Source organism: Leptonotus elevatus, chromosome 12, assembly GCF_054856555.1.
Source record: "Leptonotus elevatus isolate MCC_2025b chromosome 12, RoL_Lele_1.0, whole genome shotgun sequence".
NCBI classification, from domain to species: Eukaryota; Metazoa; Chordata; class Actinopteri; order Syngnathiformes; family Syngnathidae; genus Leptonotus; species Leptonotus elevatus.
Window position 1 is genome coordinate 743926 of NC_141250.1, and position 17238 is coordinate 761163.

The 17238-nt window shown below is 41.6% G+C and overlaps 1 protein-coding gene across 8 annotated transcripts in view; it reads left to right on the top strand.

Annotated features, from left to right (window-relative positions):
* Nucleotides 1–17238, top strand: part of mmadhcb (metabolism of cobalamin associated Db) — a 103205-nt gene that overhangs the window by 11125 nt on the left and 74842 nt on the right. For all 8 annotated transcript variants that reach the window (XR_015096660.1, XR_015096658.1, XR_015096659.1 and 5 more), the window contains exons 2-4: nucleotides 3607–3643; nucleotides 15157–15301; nucleotides 15506–15714. Coding sequence is in view for 2 of the 8 variants with exons in the window: in XM_086090909.1 (XP_085947035.1) it covers nucleotides 3635–3643; nucleotides 15157–15301; nucleotides 15506–15714 (363 nt within the window). In the remaining 6 variants the exon portion in view is untranslated. The remainder of the gene's footprint in view (nucleotides 1–3606; nucleotides 3644–15156; nucleotides 15302–15505; nucleotides 15715–17238) is intronic.

The following is a 17238-nucleotide window of genomic DNA, read 5'->3' on the forward strand; positions in this document are numbered from 1 at the left end:
TGAACCTTGTAGGCATGGTCAGACTTTTTGTATAAAATATTAAAATAAACGTATTAAATGTTTAGTCATACCCAAATCTACAATGCTGACATTGAAAATAATGGACGAACAAAACGAATGATAATATTGTCATTCATTCTTGAACAAAAGTTGTTGATTTAAGAAAAACTCAGGGTGCAAAAGTATGTGAACCTCTCACTTAATCGGACATTGCACCTCCTTTTGCAGAGAACTTCATCCAAACACTTTCTTTAGTGATTTATCAGTCTTTCACATCTACTTAGTGGGAATGTTTGCCACTCTTCCTTGCAAAATGCCGCCAGTTGAGAGAGGTTGGATAGGCCTCTCGCATAAACTGCCTGCTTCAGGTCCCACCACAGTATTTTGAAAGAAATAAAGTCAGGATTCTAACTGGGCACATCCAGAACATGAATCGTGTTGCTCTTCAGCCAGTCCTTGGTTGTATTGCTGGAATGCTTTGGATTATTGCCATTTTGCATGATCCATCATCTACCAGGCTGTAACTTCACAAAGGATGGCTTCAGGTTATGTTCCAGGATTTCACAATATTCCTCTGAATTCATGATTCCCTGGATTATGTTCAGTTGTCCAGGTCCCGAGGATGAAAAACCAACCCAGAATTTAACATTCTCACCCCCACGCTTCACTCTAGGGTGAAGGTTATTTTGCTGGTAGGTAGTGTTGACTTTTCACCAAACATGACCAACAGTTACATTTTGGACTCATCTTTCTTTTTTTTTATACAATTTTATGGGGGGGACTCATCTGTCCACAGAAGGCTTCAGTGTTGTCCAGGTACTCGCTGGCAAAGTTGTGACGGGCAGCTTTGATCTTTTTTTGTGAGCAGAGGCTTCTACCTAGCAAGCCTTCCATGAAAGCCTTGTCGATTGACTTTTCTTCTGATTGTTGAAGCATGCACATGTGTCCCAGATGCAGCAAGAGAGGTCTGCAAATCCTTTGATGTGATGTTCGAGTTGGCTTTTTACCTGAATTATCATTTTTCTTGTGGTTCTTGCTGATATTTTTAGAAGGTCATCAATTTGTAGGCCGGATTGTACAAATTTTCAGTGTTCTCTAGTTGCAGATGATCTGCTTTACAGTGGAATTATGAAGCTCAATTTTGTTTTAGTTGACTTTATAGCTTTCCTCAGACAGATGTGCTGTCACTACCCACTTCCTGAGGTCCCCTGAGATTTATCGTCCTCTCAGCATGACTGACCTGTATGGGATCACCTGGGTAAGACTAAGGTGATGTTTTTTTCTTCTCTGTTTCAGTCAGTGATGCACAATGTCTTTGCTAAACCTCTCATTTCATTCGTCCATTTCAGTGGTTGGTTTAGCTACCAATTTGTCCTACCTGATCCTACTTGACTGCTTGTTTTAAGCAATGCAGCTCAGGGTTCACTTACTTTTGCACCTACATGAATTGACCAAAAACTCTTTTTAATTATGTTTTGACTACACAATTGATTAAAAAAAAGAACGATGCATTGAATTGATAAACCTACACCTGTTATTTCATATAAAATGTAATGGTTCATGAAGATTGAACAACAAAATCAGGTTGAAACCATTGGAAAGTCCAAATTGCTCAAGAGGTTCACAAACTTTTGAGCAGTACTGTATGTCTAAGTTTACACTCGTATATCATTCCAGAGTCGTCTGGCAATTCACACTACACCATCTTCAAGTATGAAGGGGTCCATGTGTTGCATCAATCACACACAGTGTTGAGGTTCTTGTCCACAGCATTTCCTCTCCAGAAGTGTGGGCATCTCCTTGTATTTCCCACATTCATACCAGCTCAGTGGTTGTGGGGTAAGGAGGTTCTACTGGAGTTGCATTTGAGGTGTTCCGGTGGTCAAAATTCAGACTGGACTCACGGTTGAGGCACCCCTCAAGCAGCACTTGACATTCTTTATGGCTTAGGCTCTTAATGCTAGCCTGTAAGACAAACCAAAATCAAAATGAGCATTTACGGTTTCACCAGTATATAATTGCGTTCACCAGTGGAAAAACCTGTAGTAATGTGTACTGAAATGTCATTGTGTCAAATTGGCTCAAATGCAATCACATTCATCAATACAATATGTGCGTGCTCTCTCTAGCATTACAAATTGGCCAGGTAATATTACAATAATAACTGCCCTTTTTTGCAATCAGATGTACATGTAACTATCAAACACGTACATGTAAGAAAGGATAACTTACAGGTCTACTGAAACATACCTGGTCACTTGCAATCGTCTGGGCCTGGAGATTTTGGACTCTTGCTATGTCATCCTGAGACAAATCGTCCAGTAAACCGCCTCGACCTCTGGTGGTGGTCAACCTAGAACTAATAAGCAACAGACAAGGAAGGAAGACAAGAGATTTAGATTATTTTTACTCGCGAGGAGAACGGACAGAGATGTGCACAGATTACCATCTTCTACCCGCTCTGAGGCACTCCCACAAAAAAGAAGTATACAAGTAATCAGGACTATATTTTGAGGCAGTAAACTACACAAGTGTAAATAATCAATATTTTTAGGGAGTAAACTACACAAAAAATAAACTATTAGTAAAAATGAACAACAAATGTTGCAGTTGCACTCAGCTACACATTTTTTTAAAGGCTGAAGTTGAATATTGCAAATATCTATTAAGGCATACAAGTGTTTAGAAAGCGCACTTTATTCTATAAATTACTGTCTAGCTTGTCGTATCACTGGTCTGAATTTTCTTTGCTATTGGAAGACTTTTTGCAATATAAACAGGCATGTCAATGTGCTCCTCTGTGTGTCTTTCTTCTCGGGTTGTAAATGAGCACCAATGTAAAACACGCTCGGAGGACAACATCAAGCAGCAAAGCAATACACAGTTACACATTGACTGAGCATGAAGCTAACCGTGAGCTAATGGCTAATAACAAAACAAAAATTCATCTTGCTTTATCTTGTCCACCAAGACTGGTTGTTTCGCCCTCCTGCCGCCACACTGGCCATGCAAAACAACAACTGAGCAAGCGAAGTCGCGGTGTGGGCTCTCCTTGCTGCGGAGGCTGTCTGCCGACTGCCGAGTAGGCTGCGCGCCGCTGCGGGAACGCTACCATGTATCGATACTATCGATACCTAGACAAAGTGATATTGTATCCGGATACGTCATGTTAGCATCCATACTTTTCAAAGTATCGATACTTTTGACAAAACTATTGGGTAGTCACTAGTTACATAACCATTGCTGCGCTAAAGGGGGGAGGGAACACAGCAGCAACCATCACGTAAATGAGTCATTGTGCAGATATTAACACAGATGTGTCTTTCTTCGATGCTGAAGGTTTCAACAGTCTAGTTCAACAGTTCATCCGCAAAGTGTTTCAGCCGCTATCTTGTGATAAGGCACAGTTACTGTTTTGCAACTGCAGCTTCTGCTCTCTTCACAAACGAACCCAACCCACATTGTTCAAACATAGGTCACACTGCTGAATAAATGCTTTGCAGTACTATAAGAGTACATTTGTTCTAACAATTCCGACGCGCGTCCTACCATGTAATTGGATATGCTTGGAAAAGGTTCTTTACTGTTTCTTTCTCTAATTCACAGGTATCCAACTGTCAAATGCAAGAGGAGGATGGCGACTGTAAGTTCCTTGCATGTACTATTTTCCAGAAATACAGGGTGACCCAAAAAAAAGGGATTTTTTTTATTTAAAGTTTTTATTTTGAGTATTTTGCTTGTCGCGGCGCAACGGATGACTTGACTGGTCCTGCGGAACGTGTGTCTGCTGTTCATATTGCCGGCATAAATTATTATGGCCAAAGTCAACAAAACGACTTCGTCCTGAAATCACGTTCGATCGCCAATTAAGGGTACTACAAGAAGACTAAATTACGCTGACATTGTATTGCACGGTGCCTGTTACCAGTGTTTAGGGCGTCTTTGTGTGCTAGCGGCTGCTGCTAGAGCCATCAAACTACTTTTCAAAAGCAGTCTAATCGATGTAATGATTACACACGTTGATGCTGATAGCCGGACACTGTTGCCGTTCCTAGAGATCAGTTTAACAAATGGGGCTCACTCAATTGTGCAGTTGACGGTCGGCAAAATCACAATTGTGGTTCTGATGTTACTTTGTCTCACAGACTAAAAACTACTCAACTCGGAACTTCATTTCATACAAAGTGCTGTACTTGGAGTGAAAATCAGTCATGGATAAAGACAGGTAAAACAAAAATATCACCATATAAATCGATAAATATGTGGGTCAATGAATAAGTCAATAAAATAACACAAGTAGGGAAGTAAATAAAATAAAATAAACATAAAATTAAATTAATAAAATACTCCAGGCACCATAAAACATTGAAACAATGATGAGTCTCATGCTGAGTCAAGTGGGGAGAGATTTGTTTAAAATCTCCCCAACTTTCTAGAGAGGAAAACAAAGTGCTGTTAAGCACAATTTAAATTTAAGTAAAAAATAAATAAAAGTTGATTATCTAGTAATGAAAGTTGGTCGATCATTAATAAGTGGAAATATATTTTTAATGTCCTCTGTATTCAAAATTGTTATTTCACCAAGCAATTTTTTAAAAATCCAAATACCTGATTATTATATAGAATTTTCCGTAAGATATTTGAATACCAAAATATTTGATAGCTGCTGTACTAGAGGGGACTGCAACCCGCAGAATGGCCATTGGGAATTTCATGAGTACCCAAATGCCCAGTCCATCCACGGCAACAAATCGAATAATAATGGCTTGATGTCGGTCAAACAACGAATCAGCACGTTGGACACTGCACCATCACTCCCCGGAATAAAGTTCAGGCTCGGGAATTTTTTTTACTTTAAGCCCTGCATTTAAGAAACAATGTTAGATTTTTTAATTACATCCTGTACGAATCCATTGAAATCTGCTGTTGAGATTCCTCATTGACCACTGCATCATCTCAGCTGGAATTCTATCATTGTTTGATTGTAAATGGCATGTTTTAAGGTTTCAATTACTATAAATAAAATATGTTTCTTCCATCACACTTGGTTTTATTGGATTGTTAAAAAGTCCCCGTTTTTTTTGTCACCCTGTATTTCAATAGCAATGGTTTATATGAATTTTGCCTTTATACACCACCACATGAATGGCAACAAAACAAAATTCATGTTATCAAAAGTCATGTTATCTCAAATATAAGTAGGGCTGTCAAAATTAATTGATAAGTAATCAATTTAATCGACAACTGTTTTAATAATCAAGTACAGTAATCGTTTGGAGCAATTTTTTAATAAAAAAATAGTCCAAATGCTCTGATTTTCTGCATATCAAGAGTAACATTGATTTCTGTAGTCCTAAATGAAAAAAACACTGACTATCTTCTGTGTTTAATCAAAATAAGACATTTGCCAATGACCAAACCGGTAACATAGTACAACATCAAACCCCCTTTTATTTAGTCACTATACGAATACAAAATAAACACCAATCACTGGTTAATAAAGAGTAATCGGGGAAAAATGCTTTTATAATACATTTTAATGCAGAATTTAAATTAATCCAATTAGTCAATTAATCATTTGATTATCCAATAGATTAATCGATTCTAAAAATATGCGATAGTGACAGCACTAAATGTAGCCGATTGCACAAAAATATGTCATTTACCAAAATTATTGCAATTCTGGAGAAATTTCATGGGAATGCTGAAGATGCTGAACTGCGCCACTGAGCAGTGTCAGAGAGCTGGCAATGATGATCAGTTGTATGTATGGAAGTGGGTGTGGAAAGCGGGACTTCTAAAATTTCAATGTCTGTCCCATTGAAAATGAATGGGGGAAAGCTGATATTTAACGTTAAATTGCGCAAATACTGTAAGTAATGTGGAATCAGATGGTATACACCCTGGGAGGCATGAATTTTTGAAGCAAATTGTCATTTTAACGGTGTAAATAGGAAGTATTATGTGGGAGTTGTTACACGGCAAAAAAGTGGAGAATAAAAAGTGCCTGATATAATAACTAGCTGAAAGCTGAATGCTAATAGCTGAATGCTAAGCCTAATTCTCATGAAGGAAATAAGATAAATTTTGTGAAAATTACAAAGTATTAATAGTAAAATAATTTGACAATTATTTGTATTCAATATTGCATATATGTTAAAGATTAGATCACCAGCCCTTTCTCTTAACCACTCAGCCACTTTAGCCACAGAATAATCTGTGACATTGTATGTAATTGCAGTGAATATGTCAGTATATACTGAAAGCTTGCATTAAAAGTAGAATTTTGAATATAGAACAGATGATATAGAAACAAAACTTAATAATGACAAATGACATCAAAAGTAATTGATGTGAAGTCATTTGACAATGATTAGTATTCAATATTGCATTTCTACAAAATAGTTGTCTCTAGCAGAGATCAAACACACAACTTTTAGTCTGGCAGACAAAGACTTGAACCACTAGCCTAACTTGTCTTGTTCAAAATTATGGCTTATGGTGTATTTATATTGAAAAGTGACATCTGATGCTGAAAGCAACACTGAATGGGGGACACTTGCTTTTAATAATTTTAGGGAAATTATAATGACTTTCCTGATATGATAGTTGGTTAGCATGCAATCACTTAGCATGATTGCCATGGATACATTTGCTATGTACAGTCTGAGGTGGGATTCAAATCCACGACCTCGTGGTTACTGGACAAAAGACTTAACCAAGTTGATATTTAATGTTAAATTATGCGAGTACTGTAAGTAATGTGGAATCAGACGATAAATACCCAGGAAGGCGTGAATTTTTTAAGTAAGTTGAAATGTGAACAATGTAAATCGGATGTATTATGTGGGAGTTGTCTCTCTCTTTCAGCATTCAGACAAAGTGCAATTTCTTCAGAAATTGCGTGGGAATGCTGGAAAGCTGAATGCTATTAGCTGATGTCGTGTAGCATGTGTGACATGACATGAACAGGTCATTTGAACTGATGGAACAAAGTATCATCACGTTTAAGGGTGTTATCAGAAATGTGTTGCAAAAATTTATGTAACAATGTTGTGATGATTAAGGGTGTGCCAACATCATGTCATGAGAAAGGATGGAATGTTAAATGTGGGTTGAAGCTCAGGTTATGGTTAATACATGTAGTTTGAGGCTTCAAGACAGATGGTCATATTTTGCAATATTTCACCACTCTTGATGTAGTCTTATAGCCCTAATTATTAGTCAGCAATTATTAAGTGCTTATTAGTTTTATACAACAACTATTGCATTGAGATCCTTCTCAGTGCTAGCATAGAATGTGCTGTTTGGTTTAAAGGCAGAGTCTGGCCTTCTCAGTGCTAGCACAGAATGTGCTGTTTGGTTCAGAGCCTGGCCTTCTGAAATGAGTGATTGTTTTTTTGCTGACCCCAATGCGTTGGTGCGCGTGAGGAGCTCATCAGAGTGTAGCACACGATCATACGAGCATGCGCAAAGTGGAACAGAGAGAAGGCGAAGGGAGAGGGCTCAGGGCTCTTCTGATTAAGTTGTTTGATTTAAAATAATGGTAGTTATGCCTATATAGTATTTATTTGCGATGAATCTAGATGTGAGGAAGGTTGAAACATGATTGTACTTTAATGTCAGTTGACATGAATTGAGACCTGTCATACATACGAGCCAGATGTTATGACATGTAAGTACTTATAGGAATGCATGAGTGTCATATATTTTTATTATTTTGTTTAAATGACTGAGTATGTGTTGATGATGAGGCAATATTGTGAAATGTTGAGGAGATGTGATCCACTGGGTTGGCATTCTGTACTTGAACAAGAACATCACACACAGTACAATATGTTTGGCTAACAGCTGCATTGGTGACAACAAGTGACGTTGCACTTACGTACTCCCATGAAGGGAGTAACCCTTCAGAAGATAATAACATTTTTGGATGAATCTTCCGATACCTTGTATGGGGTGATTTTTGATGTCATTTATGGGTTGACCTTCGGATGTATACTATAAAAAGGGTATTTTGAGAATTTTAGAGGCTTTTCTTTGGCAACCATATTCGGATCGCACCTCCGTGATGGCCTCAGCTAATTTTGAGGTAAATTAACACAGGAAATTTAGTCACTAATTGCAGCTGTTTAGCAGGTTGAAATAGAGAAATAGACTATCCTATGTTACATGGCTTCTAATATATTCCGACTTAGACAGAATAGGAGAGAAATCTTAGGCTGAGGGAAAAGGGAGCCATTAAATTAGATTAACTCTTTGACTGCCAGACGTTTTCAGAAAAGGGATGCCGTCAGTGCCAGCCGATTTAAGCATTTTGACTGATCTTTCAAGGTCCACAGAAAATGTTCTGTTTGGACTATGGAAACACAAAACAAAAACAAAAGTTTGTTTCTACCTTATTCCGTTCTTTAGTAATCAACAATATAAAATGGTTAGTTTGACCCAATTTCGCCTGTTTTGGACCAAAATACGGAGAAATCAAGCTTTTAGTGAAACGAGAATATTTCATGCATTCTAGTGAATTTTACACTTCTTTTTGTCCATGAATGATGCCACAAACACCTAAATAGTGCTTTACTTCTATAAAACACTACCACCAAGAATGAAAAAGTGTTTTTTGATAGCAAAATACGTTTATTTACATTCAACAGTGTAACAATTTGACAACAATTTGGCAAACTATTTACAAATGTGTGCAACTGTGGTGCTATTTACAAATATGAGGATGTTTCAACGACAGTTTTTCTTTTTGTAACACTCTCCTGCGTGCAAGGAGACGCAACAGCATTTGCACAACAGAGTGCCTCTTCGCGTGCTCCACTTTCTTGCAGGCCGTTTTTTCCGGGGAATAGCAAGTATATACTGCAGTGTGTGTTGCCATCAAGTCTAATATCAGGATCATGCTACGGTTTCGTTACGTCTCGCTTCCTCGTGTCCTTCAGTTGCTACACCGGGTTGTAAGAGATGTTCTGATCCATTTTAGCCACTCCATTCATGGTGGCATCGTAGTCCAGAAACAGTGTCTTCTCCGTGATCAGACTGTACCCGCTCCTCCGATGAATATGCATTGGACTCGGGGTACTCTTCATTGTCCGATCGAATGTCCGGTCGGTTATTGTGCGCGTTTTCCGGCCTTAGCAGCGGTAGCCGCGCTAGCCGCGCTTAGCCGGTGAGGCTTACTACGTGATCATAACAGTCGCGTCAAGGCTTCCAACTTTGGCGTCAAGCTCGGAGTCATCATCATCATCATCATCAATCTGCATTGGTCGATGCCAACTCTCCATCGCCCGATCGAATGTCCGATTGTGTAGAAGTACCCGGTCGGTTATTGTGCGCGTTTTCCGGCCTTAGCAGCGCTAGCCGCGCTAGCCGCGCTTAGCCGGTGAGGCTTACTACGTGATCATAACAGTCGCGTCAAGGCTTCCAACTTTGGCGTCAAGCTCGGAGTCATCATCATCGTCGACATCAATGCGCTTTTTAGTATTGATTGATGCTTTCCGTCTTTGAAAAAAATGCTCAAGCGTGAGCTGCTTGCAACCGGTTGCTTGGTCAGCCATTGTGGCTTCATCAGCCATTGTCTCCTCAACACTCTAGCTCCGCCTCACGTCTTCTACTGACGCCCACGGTGGGCGGCCCATCCAACCTTGTGCAAAGAGAGTCATCGCTGCCCTCTAGGGGCCAAAACGAGTCTTTTACTAATCAGATCTGCCTGATACTTTCAGCACAGCTGCCCAAGGCTTTCCTGCACCCGTTTTAAAAAAAAAAACCCATAGGGGACGTCTTTTAACGTCCTCGGCGCCCTTCCCTAGGTTTATGCTAAACGTTTTATAACGTTTATGGCGGTCAAAGAATTAAACCTCTTCTCCTATTTTAGGCCAGTTTCCCTAAATTTTATTCGACTTTTGTGAATTAAGCGAATTAGCTACCAGATTTATTTCACCCAAAAGGATCACAATTCTTCAAAATGTTTTGGTTTTCTTCAGTTCTGAGGTTTTACTCTCTCTTTATATTTTGAAGTTGGAGTTATCTCAAAACCATGACAACTTTGTTTTGATTCCAATGAGTAAAACTTATATTATTTCTTATTTTTAACTATTATTTCATTTTTACTTACTTTTACTTTTATTGAATACAGTGGTACCTCGGAGTTTGAACATAATTTGTTCCTGTGAAGTTTTCAAAGTCCGAATTGTTCAACCTCCGAATAATTTTTTTCCCATAGGAAAAAATGTAGGTGCAATTAATCCGTTCCCAAGCTCCAAAAACATTAAATTCCTATCTTAATTTCTATTTGTTTTTTACATTTACGTTAAACGTACAGTATTTAAACAATAAAAAATACCTTCATCAGGGGATGATAAATGCTGTTAATGCTTGCTTTAGTTCAGTGCTGAGTTTGTGTATTTTACATTGGGCATATTGTTAGACTACTAAGAGGTCCTTGCATGCATTGTTTAACGTCAGGCACGTTGTTGAACAGCTAAGGGGGGTCCTCGTGCCAGTATTTACAGAAATAGTCACGGTAGTTACAACGGCGCGATAATCTCCTTCCTAATTCCACTGTGGTCCGTAGCACACAGTTTTTATTTGCTGCCACTGGCACTGTTGTCTTTCTTTGGGCCCATGGCAAAGAAAATTGTCGTGGAAAAATCAAAATGCACTCTCAAGTATGGAGCACCTCCGGGAGTATTCACGATCCTACTGGAAATGAGCAGTGCATCGTTCAACTACCGCAACATGAGCATTCGGCATTGCTCGGCATCGCTCGGCTACCCGTTTTCAAGGTACGTTTGGCTTAGCTTGAGTAGGCAGCTGCGCTGTGAAGGCCGTCTTATCGAGAGGAACACACCTCACGGGCACATTTAGCTTAGTGGCATCGGTTAGCATTGCAAAGTCACTGAGTTGACGGTCACAGCAAAATAGCCACCACAGATTGTTTATTCTGGCCAAACAATATGCGACCAATTCCATATTATCCAACCTCCTTTTTTTTTTTTTTTTTTTGTCAGAAGTGCTCCAGCAATGCTTGGTTGAAACTTTTGTTCCTTTTTACGCCAAACAACGCAAGCTATTTTCATGTCCGCCTCATGTGTCTTTACCCTGCACATATTCGGCAGTGTGTTAAAGCTCTAGTTTGGTTTTCCTCTTAACTTTAACGGTAACAGTTTTCCTGCATAACTCGATTGTATTTTGCATCATACCTGACCTCTTGTAACCAGGCAACCTCCATACGACAAAGGTCGCTCCCACTTTAGGCTCCTCTTTTGAGGCTGAAGACGCGACAGAACTGGCTGCTCACACTCACTTATGTTTATGCAGCAGCAAACGACGTGTGTAAGTCCAAATGGACACGAAGACGTATGATGCTACGGATTTTTGTCACCCCAAAAAAATACACTGGTAATATCGTAGAAGATATGATATGGAACACGCCTATAAGGTATTTTAATCATATTTAGTTCTCAGTATTCATTTGCTTATATGGCCCCACTTTGTCCACTAATAAATAATGAACCAAGCCAAGTCAAGTTTATTTATATAGCCCTTATTCACAAAAGAGTCTTAAAGGGCTTTCACATGCCCACAGTTGACAAATATTGACATCCTGTGATCATGTTACAAGGGCAAGAAAAAAATAAATAAGTAAACGGGGAAAATAAGAAACCTTGAGAAGAGTGCAGGGTGACCAGGCTGCAATGGATGCCGAATTGGCAACAATTTACACAGTTTGTGATACTAAATAATATTAACTAGAATAGTGTGAAAGTCCATTTAAGAAGTTAAAGCACTGCAAGAAGACGTCGTCAGGGAAGATGGTCCTCATCCAAACCCGGTCAGTCAACCACCGCAGAGCCCATAGAGCAGCATCCAAATCGGTCATTGACATCTAACTTCCTCTCCAAGCCGGGAAGAATGCAGTAAGAGAAATTAGCGGCAGTCACCTGGCCCACATATTTCAGCCAAATGCAAGAGTATAAAAATTAGTCTTAAGACGAGATTTTAACGTTTCTACAGAGGTAGCAGTTTTGACCTCCGAGGGTAGGGCATTCCAGTGCACTGGAGCCCAAATCGAAAATGCCCTTTAACCCGCGGACTTCTTTTTGGCTCTTGGGATCACCAAAAAATCAGTGTGCTGCAAAGTGCAAACAAAGGTTTTGTGTCGGAACATACGGTAGTATTAAATCGACAAGATAAGAAGGCGCAAAGCCGTGCAATATCTTATATGTAAGTAACAAAACCTTGAAATAGCATCTCAAGTGGACCGGAAACCAATGCAAGTTGGCTAGTTTTGGGGTCATATGATCGAACTTTCTCATATGCATCAAAAGTCCAGATGCAGCATTTTGTACTAACTGCAGATTTTTAACACTAGTCATGGGAAGACCAGAGAGTAATACGTTACAGTAATCGAGGCGAGACGTAAAAACGCATGAATTATAATCTCTGTATCACCAGCAGATAAAATCTGACAAATTTTAGCAATGTAGCGAATGTGGAAAAAAAGCAGTTCTAGTAATAACGGGAAAAAAGCAGTTCTAGTAATAAAGCGTGTTATTAATTAATGAAACACAAACTAAGTCACTTGACCTCTGAAATGCACGAACAGAGCTTTTAAGAGGCCCGTGAACTATGCCCATATTTGGACTTCCTAGAGTGTGCTTTCGTCTACAGCGTCTCGTGACTTGTCAGCGCGCCGCTAAGTGCATATGTGTCAAACTGTCAATGTACAGTATGCTATTATACAGTTGTTTTCAACCTTTTTTCAGTGACATACCCCCTGTGAAATATTTTTTCAGTCGATTACCCCCTAACCAGCGCAAAGCATTTCTGATTAAAGAAAAAATAAAATTAAACACAGTGCTGTGCCATCATTGTCTGATTTATTAAACTTTGGAACTCTATTTGTATTTATGTGGTCTCTTGATTTATTTGGAAATAAAAAGATATAACTAAAATAGAAAAAAATAATTAATTTAATTAGGAATCAAGATTTGTGCAAATATAAACATAAAGTGTCATCTTTGGGTATCATAGTAAAACTCTGTTCTCAAAAATAAATAATTAACTGAATTTTAAATATAGTTTTCAAATGATTGACAGGTGATTCTAGGTGGCGTATGACAAGTTGGGTCAAACCATTCTGTTATGGGGGAGATGCTGGGTTTTTAGGACACTGAAAATGAATAGCCTACTGAATATAAAATTAATTTTATGGCCTTATCTTTTAAATAAATATGCCCGGAACACCTCTCCAGGGTGGCGTCCAGGAGGCATCCGAACCAGATGCCCGAGCCACTTCAACTGTCTCCTCTCCACGTGGAGGAGTAGCGGTTCGACCCTGAATCCCTCCTGGATGACCGAGCTTCTCACCCTATCTCTAAGGGAGAGCCTGAACACCCTGCGGAGGAAACTCATTTTGGTTGCTCGGATCCGGGATCTTGTTCTTTCAGTCACAACCCACAGCTTGTGATCATAGGTGAGGGTAGGAACGCAGATCGACTGGTAAATCGAGAGCTTTGCCCTTTGACTCAGCACCTTCTTCACCACAATGAACCGATACAAAGTCCGCATCTCTGCAGACGCTGCACCGATCCGCTTGTCGATCTCCCGCTCCCTCCTGCCCTCACTCGTGAACAACATCCCAAGATACTTGAACTCCTCTACTTGGGGCAGGATCTCATTCCCGACCCGGAGAGGGCACGCCACCCTTTTCCGACTGAGGACCATGATCTCGGATTTGGAGGTGCTGATCTTCATCCCAACCGCTTCACACTGCTGCGAACCGCTCCACACAGTGAGAGTTGGAGAAGACTGCTTGATGAAGCCAACAGCACCACATCATCTGCTTAAAGCAGTGGTTCTTAACCTTGTTGGAGGCACCGAACCCCACCAGTTTCATATGCTCATTCACCGAACCCTTCTTTAGTAAAAAATAAGGGGTGGACTGAGGGGTGGACCTCTGCGGCGGAGTCTCCACCGAACCCCTGAGACCGACTCACCGAACCCCTATGGTTCGATCGAACCCAGGTTAAGAACCACTGGCTTAAAGAGATGCAATGCTGAGGCTACCAAACTGGACTCCCTCAACGCTTTGGCTGCGCCTAGAAATTCTGTCCATAAAAGTTATGAACAGAATCGGTGACAAAGGGCAGCCTTGGCGTAGTCCAACCCTCATTGGGAACGACTTACGTTGCAGGCAATGTAGACCAAACTCTGACACTTGTCGTACAGGGACTGAACAGCCCGTATCAGGGGGCTCGGTACCCCGTACTCCCAAAGCACCACCCACAGGACTCCCCGAAGGACACGGTTGAACGCCTTCTCCAAATCCACAAAACACATGTAGACTGGTTGGGCGAACTCCCATGCACCCTCGAGGACCCTGCCAAAGGTGTAGAGCTGGTCCACTGTTCCACGGCCGGAACGAAAACCACACTGCTCCTCCTGAATCCGAGATTCGATTTCCCGATGGACCCTTAACTCCAGCACCCCTGAATAGACCTTACCAGGGAGGCTGAGGAGTCCGACCCCTCGTTGGCTGCTTGGAAATGGCTGGCAGTGAATAGGTTAGCCTTCCTTCTGCTCTGTGACAGTAGCCTGTGGGAGGAAAAAAAACATGACGGTACACATACTTCTTTATTTAATAGCAATTCACCTTGGTTCCATACAAGCGAGATTTTTGTATGTACTGGACTTGCTCCGGACCCAAACCGCGGTCAACGTTTTGAAGATACCCGATCTACGGCAAAAATGAAGGAATGGCCTCACTGACTTTTGGAGGGGATTGTAGGAATTTTATTGATGGGACGTCTGGCAGAAGGAACAAGATGAACTCAGACATGTACAGTATAGAGAAGGGGTAGGCGACCCTGGTCCTAGAGAGCAGCAGTCCTGTGTGCTTTAGATGTCTCCCTCCTTCGTACTCTACCCCATCCTTGCAACATTCAACTTATTTCAATTAAAGGTGTAAGTCTAAACTTCTTATCTGGATTGTAATATTTCAATTCCATTGTGGTGGTTTATAAAACGTGCTGTCCAAACAATGAAATCACTATTCACATGGCAACCTGTTTATCTGACACATATGATACGCTCAATTTTCTTAAATAGGGCCCTGTGTGTTTACAAAGTAATGTATGATTATTCTATCAGGTGTTGTACATTAGAACCAGACTGGCAACATATCTCCCTGGGCTTAATGCTCTGGTGCAGCATATTGCCAGTACCATGGGCTTCTCTACTATTGGATCCTCCGGCCCTGGTGATCTTAATGTGACAGAAGCTACTTCCAAAAATGGTATGGTATTTTTTTTTTTTTTGCCATTCTCTTTTTCACATTTTAAATAGCAAGAGAATTAGAAGACTGCTATACCAGCTTCATTGACAAGTGTTTTTTGTTTAATCTGTAACATCCCAAATGTCTAGACCAGAGTAAAAAGTACTGTGGTTTGCGAGTGACAATGTCCGTTTAAGTACATTTGCTTGTTGCTTTCTGTTTCAGGACCAAATACATTGGGTCATGATGAGACCATGGGACCTTTCAATGCCGAAGACCAGCTTTACTTTATGCCCAGTAATGTAGGGTTTGAATGTCATTTGCAGGTTTCAGAACAAAAAATAAGACTGGCAAAAAGGATGGTCCCTGATCTGCTGCATACCCCATCGAGCCCTGAGAGACACATGTCTGGACTGTTTATCAAAGAATTTTTTGTAAGCAGTACGGTATATTGCAGTGCTTGGATGAAGATAAAAACAGTTCAGACAGTTCATAACTTTTTGTTCTGGGGTGTTCATCTGCCCTCCGGGGTCCCGTTGCGGTGGGTGGGGGTCTCTGGGGGCTGGTGCGCCTCCTGCCCCTGACCCTGCCAGGTTGGGAGAGGCCCCGCTGGTCGCTCCTCTTAACTCACTCCATTAGTTTTGCACAATACACTTTGTAAATAGACATATAGGGGACATAACACACTCCTTGTGGGGGGGGGGGGGGGGGCACGGCTGCAACTCCCCTCCAATTTTAATGCACTCCACAACTTGGAGGGGCGGGTCAATCGGGGTGGGGAGCCATCGCTCAGGGTAGACCGCAGTATTAAGCAGTGCTGCGGTCCCCCATCTGTTCCCCCGCCTCGCCACCATGCCCCCTTATTTTTTTTTTATGCTCCATATACACTTACCAACACACCTCTGGGAAGCAGGTGGATTGGAGCGGGGGGGGGATATAATTTCCCTCTGCTCCATCTCACCTGCTCCCAATTTTAATGCACCACACACACACACACTTGTATATACACTGGGTGGGGTCACATCCACGGTGTAGGGGTAGAGTTCGCCAGCTCGCCGACTGGCGAACTCTCCAGTAACAGTAATAGGGTTCATTTTCACTCGGCACGCCGGCGTGACAACCGGGACCTTTTCCCGCCGGGCCTGGGGTTCTGGGGCACCTCCTGTCTCCCAGTGCTCCCTTTTTCCCTTCCAGCAAGCACGTTCAACTTGCTCTTAATCTAAACTTGAGGTCACTGAATTCAATAATAATATCCATTCATCCTTCTATCTATCCATACATACATCCATTACTGAAGCATATCCGGAGTCGGGTCGCAATGGCTGCAGCTGTAGCAGGGAAGCCCAGACTTCCGTCTTCCCAGCCACTTCGACTAGCTCCTTCGGCGGGATCCCAAGGCGTTCCCAGGCCAGCCGAGAGACATAGTCTCTCCAGCGTGTCCTGGGTCGTCCCCGGGCCCCCCTGCCAGTGGGACATGCACGGAACACCTCTCCAGGCAGGCGTCCAGGATCTATCACCCTATCTCTAAGCGAGAACCCGGACACACTGTGGAGGAAACTCATTTCAGCTGCTTGTATCCGGCATCTTGTTCTTTCGGTCACGACCCACAGCTCGGGACCATAGCTGAGGGTAGGAACATAGATCAACCGGTAAATCGAGAGTTTGCCTTTCTGCTCAGCTCCTTCACCACAATGGACCGATACAGAGTCCGCATCTCTGCAGACGCTGCACTGATCTGTCTGTCGATCTCCGGCTGCATCCTGCTCACTTGTGAAAAAGACCCCAAGTTTCTTTAACTCCTCCACTTAGGGCAGGATCTCATCCTCTACCCGCAGGGGGCAGTCCAGCCTTTTCCAACTGTAGGCCATTGTCTCGCATTTGGAGGTGCTGATTTTCATCCCAACCGCTTCACACAGTGAGAGTTGGAGATCGCGGCTTGAAGAAGCCAACAGCACCAC